Source organism: Diorhabda carinulata, chromosome 11, assembly GCF_026250575.1.
Source record: "Diorhabda carinulata isolate Delta chromosome 11, icDioCari1.1, whole genome shotgun sequence".
NCBI lineage: Eukaryota > Metazoa > Arthropoda > Insecta > Coleoptera > Chrysomelidae > Diorhabda > Diorhabda carinulata.
The window spans coordinates 1,618,414-1,624,340 of NC_079470.1; the positions used below are offsets into that span (position 1 = coordinate 1,618,414).

Consider the following 5,927-nt stretch of genomic DNA (forward strand, 5'->3'; position numbering starts at 1 on the left):
TGCGATTCCCGACGAAGCGAGTGCAAGTGCAATTTTATTTTGTGAGCGAATTGTTGCTAATATTAATGAAATCAAAAAAGTTTTTCCTGTACCACCAGGTGCATCTAAGAAGTAAATCCCTCCACTTTCATCATTTGTTACTTTCATAAGAGTTTCAAATACATACTTTTGTTGTTCATTTAACAGTGGAAGATTTGTTTGAATTAATTCTTTCAAAGCGTTGAGATCATACAGTCTTTCTCGATGCAACTCTTGGTTAAAAGCGTCATGCATTGGACGATTGGGCGCGGTCAGGCCTAATTGAATTAATAGTTTGTTTGACATTATCAAGCACATGTCCTCAATTGAAATCAATGCTTCATTGTAAATTTCTTCACTGATTTGTATATTTGGATTTCCCATTCTATTCCGTATTTGATACAAAATATCATCACACATATAATCTTTGTACTTGATCCACAAATCAATTGGGTTTGATGGGAAGCATGTAGATATGATTATAGAAAACAATGTTCGTATTTGATGAGCGTGTGATGATATTACAGCATCATTGAGAGTTTGATCCCAATGAGCGTCATTTTCAAGTAATTGCAAACGTTGACAGGCTTCTCTGTAGGATCCACACAATTCACCATCAACAGTTCGTAACTGTTGGAATGATGTTGCGCCACGTACATTGACTAATAGCAGTCGTAAATAAAAGCATTCATCATTGCTTGGATGTACTGAATAAATCCGGCCAATCGCATCGGTGGAATATACATCTGTATATCCTGGAACTGGTTTTCCTTGTTTCCGTCGTATAAATCTCCTTGAGGATTGATTCCAGGTATAATATTTTGGCATTTCAGAATATAGCAATGTTTGTGCGAAATCATCGTTTTGGCATGTCTCAAAAAAACTGGTTAATGTAGTAGATGGTGGCTGAGCAGCTCTTTGTACTGCGATCTGTGTTGTAAAATACACTCTTTGTCCATTTTCTAAATGCACAGCTAAGTGAACAACAGAAGGGTGTCTCTCATGAATAGGAAAAGAAAATATTCGCCAAACTGCTTCATTACTACTGACATAGCGGCCCATTTGGTATTGGGTAACTTCATCATTGGAATTCTCTGCACCAATTCCAATCACAGCCATATCACTCCCTTTGGTTACATATTTGCAAATGTATTTAATTGATTTCACTGAATGGCAAGATTCAACGTTGATGTGTGCTTTGAATGTCTTTGATAAAATGGGTGAATATGGAACAATTCAACGATTATCTATTTCAATATCTTGTTGATTTAATTTGACAATTGTTGATTTTCCATTGTCTGCTGTCGATCTGCGACGATACAATGGATAACCATTACCAGTAATTGTTTCCGATATTAATGTCCGTGGATATCGTTTTGAACATTTACCATCCATCATACACGGTGAATGTTGATTAAGAGTTCCACAGGGACCATGTATCATGTGTTTGATAACTACCTCATGTAATCCAGGATCTACTTGTACATCAGGGATTTCAGCTGATATCACTGCATCAACTTCATTTGGCCTTATCTTTTCAACCAACCAAATCAAAATGTGTGCATGTGGCAATCCTCGTTTCTGCCACTCCACAGAATACATCCAGCAGCGTGTCTCACCAAACACATTATGTTTTACGATGAAATCCATTAATGATTTTAACTTTTGTCTAAAGACTCTGGCTGTAATATCATGACGATCAATGGGTGATTGCCCAGAGAATAACTCCTGCTTGATTTCTATCCATTGCGGATTGCATGTAAATGTGATGAACAAATCTGCTGTACCATAATGACGAACATACGACATGGCATCTTGAGCATATTCGTACATATGCCGAGGGCTTCCGATGTATGTTGCTGGAAGAATAGTCATCCGACCGACATTCTGTGCATTTCCATCAGTATTAATCGCATCTCGAAGGTGAATATACTCTTCAGATCGGAGTTTGGTTTGATTCAACCTGATGAATGTTAATCTCTCCGTTTCAATTTTAACATACATGTCAACAACATATTTGTGATATAATCGCCGACATTTCAATATGTGATTATTTTCATTTTCCCGAATCATTAGGTGGTATGAATAATAGTTCATTGAACTGACTTTTTTGTTGGTTTCAGAACCTGTAAATAGATTTTGTTTTAATAACATTCAAATATAAAATTAAAATACATAATATAATGACTGAAATATTATCGCCATAGCAAAACTAATATTTTAGTTACCTGTAATGGGATTTATCATTTTTGTTGAGAAATCGTAGCCATCTTCACCTTGCCAAAATATAATGGGATATTGCAGTGCATCATATGAGCGGTGTGTTTCCTTTATACGTTGTAATTGATCATTCCGACGATGTAAAACAATATCACGGGATTCCAAGTTTTCTCCAACTACAACGATAGCAACTTCATCAATAGTTGGTGCATTAAAACGTCTTGTATGTTGACCTGCAGGTGTTTTATCAGCTCTGATTACAATTTTGTGATTATCGGATGGCATCAGATCCAGGGCAGTTTTAAACAATATAATCAATTGATTGTGTTGATGAAATAAAGTTTGTAATTGTTCTATAATAGACCTCTTTACTAAATTGTTATGTGCACAACGCAGATCAATTTCTTGTGGTGAATTGCCCATAAAATAAATTTGCAGGAATTTGTTGTCGCTATCTGACACTGGTAACAGTGAACCTGATCTGTGATATATTTGCCCTTGTATCTGTAAATAAGAAAAATATTATGGTGTGGTATAAATTAATGGATTGTCAGTGACCAAACTTAAATAATATTTGATCTTAAAAAGTATATATTTAGTTTTAACTAATATCTATCAAATATATAAAATATAATAAAAGTGTCACTGAAACTGAATCACCATATAATATGATGACTAAGTGATATATTTCGTAATGATTAAGAAATTGAAGATAAGTGACACATCTTAACTTTCGTGATAGAAAATTTTGTTCGCTAAAATAATTATGAGTAACTGCTATAATACATACCTTGAAAGTTGGCATAAAATTTTCCCGAACTACATTTGTTGCCCCAAATGAAGTCATTTGAAAGCAATTGTTATATTGTTGGATATGTGTCAAAAAGTGTATAGAATCTGTTCCTATTCCTGAAACCAATGAGTACAATGGTTCTGGTGGTGGATCCAATGGTATCAATTTCACTTTACCATTTGCGCAACACAATCCATTGGCTTCGTTTTTGTATTTTAATGCCTTACAGTGTGAGCAAACCGACTTCATAGAACCAATAACAACACATTGGTAGTTACTGTAGTCAATTGACACATCGTAACTGAAAGCAGCTCGATTCAAACTTGCGCGATTATTAGTTGAATGTCGCGCTCGCGCTTCACGCGTTTGTGATATCCGAATTCTTTCACGTTCATTTCCGTCGTCACGTTCTTGTGCAGTACGATTAGATCGGTAATTAGCTTGGTTTGTAGCATTTCTGGTTCTTCTACCTAAATTGCTTCGTCTTATAGGAGGCATATCAAATATACATTATTTTTTCACTAATCACGAACTAATCAAACACTAACTAACTAAACACTCTGCAAAAAACACGATATACGAATTTGTTTCGTGTATCAGTTGACAAAAGCAAACTCAGTAGATTAGGTAACAGACAACTTTTTTTTTTTTTAATTTGATATGACTTGAAGTCAAATCCTTTTAAGCCGTACGAATTGTTTTTTTTTTAGCCGTACGAATTGTTTTTGTTTGGATATTAAAAATAATAAAACACTGTTGCTAACGCGATTTTTGTTTGACTGATGTAATGACGTGGAAACTGCTGCATTTTATCTCGCGTGCCGAAACTAATACAAAAGAAACGCGAGTTTCGGAACGCGACATTAAACTCCTCCAACTATGTATTCTGTGCTCCAACGCACACACACACATTGTTTTGATAGATATGATCTTTGACGTTAGGAACACACCTTACAAAAGAAACGCGAGTTTCGGAACGCGACATTAAACTCCTCCAACTATGTATTCTGTGCTCCAACGCACACACACACATTGTTTTGATAGATATGATCTTTGACGTTAGGAACACACCTACATTGCTTAGACAACAGTGAGTGCTCAAATTGACTACGTTTTAGTTACAAATCATTTGTATGGGAAAAAGAAAAGAGCTATTTTTAGGGTTTTTCCAGCAATAATTCTAATTTTTCTCGCCGTAAAAACCATCCTTGAACTTCAACGAACATTTTAAAAAAAGATTTGGCCAAATTGGTCCAGGCGTTGTTGAGTTATTCGCTTACCAACACATTTTGCGATTCATTTTTATATTATAGATTGTATTGGAAAAAAAAAGGAGAGATGTGACGTATCGCTTTGTATATTACTATTTATTTGTTATCAAGTTGTTGCATAATCATGTTTGTGAAATAAGAATAAAGACTATCGAACACAAGTTAGTCTTTCGGAAATGATAGAAGGGAGAAATTGTGGACGACTAGCGAAGTATACGAGTGTTTTATTTCTATCAAGGAATGTGTTAAAGAATATCTGAGTGGCCGATATATACAGGGTACATAACAATTTTAAAACACGAAAAAGTACCGAATTATTTCACTAAAAACTTCCGCGTATGTAAAACGTTCAAAGAAAATCGCAATAAAGTTATTTTAAAACCGATTTTTGAAAATTCAATCGGAAATGTACATTTTGTTACCGCCGCCGCCACAGCCGTCGAATACACATTCATACTAATAATACCTTAAAAGGTAATTAGACTTGAAATCAATCGTTGACTAATGAGTCATTTTTCAAACAAGTTTTGTAACTTGTTCTATCGATGCCATGACTAGATTTTATTTTTATAAATTTCAAAATAATATTCCAACAAAGACAAATCGTGATTATTTTTCCAAAATAAATAATTTTCGCATCATTTTTCTTTCAATAACTTATGAAAATATGGTAAAATTGTTCGAAAGACATTTATTGGGTCGACATATATATTGGAAACTATCTGTAACAATTTTCGGAAAATTCATAAACGGGATTATTCCGTGAGGCTCATTTTAGTTGACTATTACTAACATAATACCTAATTTGTTTTTCGCGCTACCCCGTATTTGAAATTTCATAATGAGTACTAGTTTTCATGAAGATTTTTCGACAGATCTTTCTGGAAACAATTGAAAAATCACCAATTACCCTGAATAAATAATTTATATTGAACAATAATTATCACTTATTTAAAAGAAAAGCCTTTTTACATAGCATTTCAAAAAATTTTAATATAATGAATCTACATTCAAATTATTGAGAAGAAAATAGCTATTTACCATATCAATATACATTTACATTCTTTATTTGGGAAATTTAATGACGTCCCATTTTGTATCAAACTTTATACTTTTTGTACTTCAATATCTTAATTTTTCCCTAGTTTTTTCTTGATTTTATTGCTATTTACCATCGTGAAAATGAACAAGATTCGAGGTAAATCAACCTCCCCCAAAATGTATTGAAACATGCCAAATATCGGGGTGCCGTTTTTCTGTGATCCACTCTGTATAAATTTTGTTTTGTAACCAATCGACCAAGTTCATCATATAATTCGAATGTGGCTTCCAAATGTGTTATTATAGGATTATTTATTTTTACAACCTATAATAACAAATAAGGGTCTTTTCAAGTATTCTGTTTGTGTGAATCCTCAAAATGTAATTTTTTTATAATGGTGGTGCAATAAAACATCTGGTTCAAATACATAAGAATATTTATTCAAAAAGGTTCAATATTCTGGGTGCTTTTTTATATCTATCTGTAATTTTGTATGAATTAAATGGTTCAATTACCGATTCTTCCTGACCAATAACAGGAAAAAACAAATTGAAGAATATCATGATTCGATAAGGAACAAGTA

At 33.5% G+C, this 5,927-nt stretch overlaps 1 protein-coding gene across 1 annotated transcript; it reads right to left on the bottom strand.

Moving 5' to 3' along the window:
* Positions 1–1,254: 1,254 nt before the first annotated feature.
* LOC130899611 (uncharacterized) lies at positions 1,255–2,022 on the bottom strand. The gene has a single exon (XM_057809673.1). The coding sequence runs from the start codon at positions 2,020–2,022 to the stop codon at positions 1,255–1,257; it is 768 nt and encodes a 255-aa protein (XP_057665656.1).
* Positions 2,023–5,927: the final 3,905 nt, after the last annotated feature.

Bases quoted from the DNA above. Each gene is read 5' to 3' on its own strand.
- LOC130899611 (XM_057809673.1), bottom strand. From the start codon at position 2,022: ATGTATGTTAAAATTGAAACGGAGAGATTAACATTCATCAGGTTGAAT.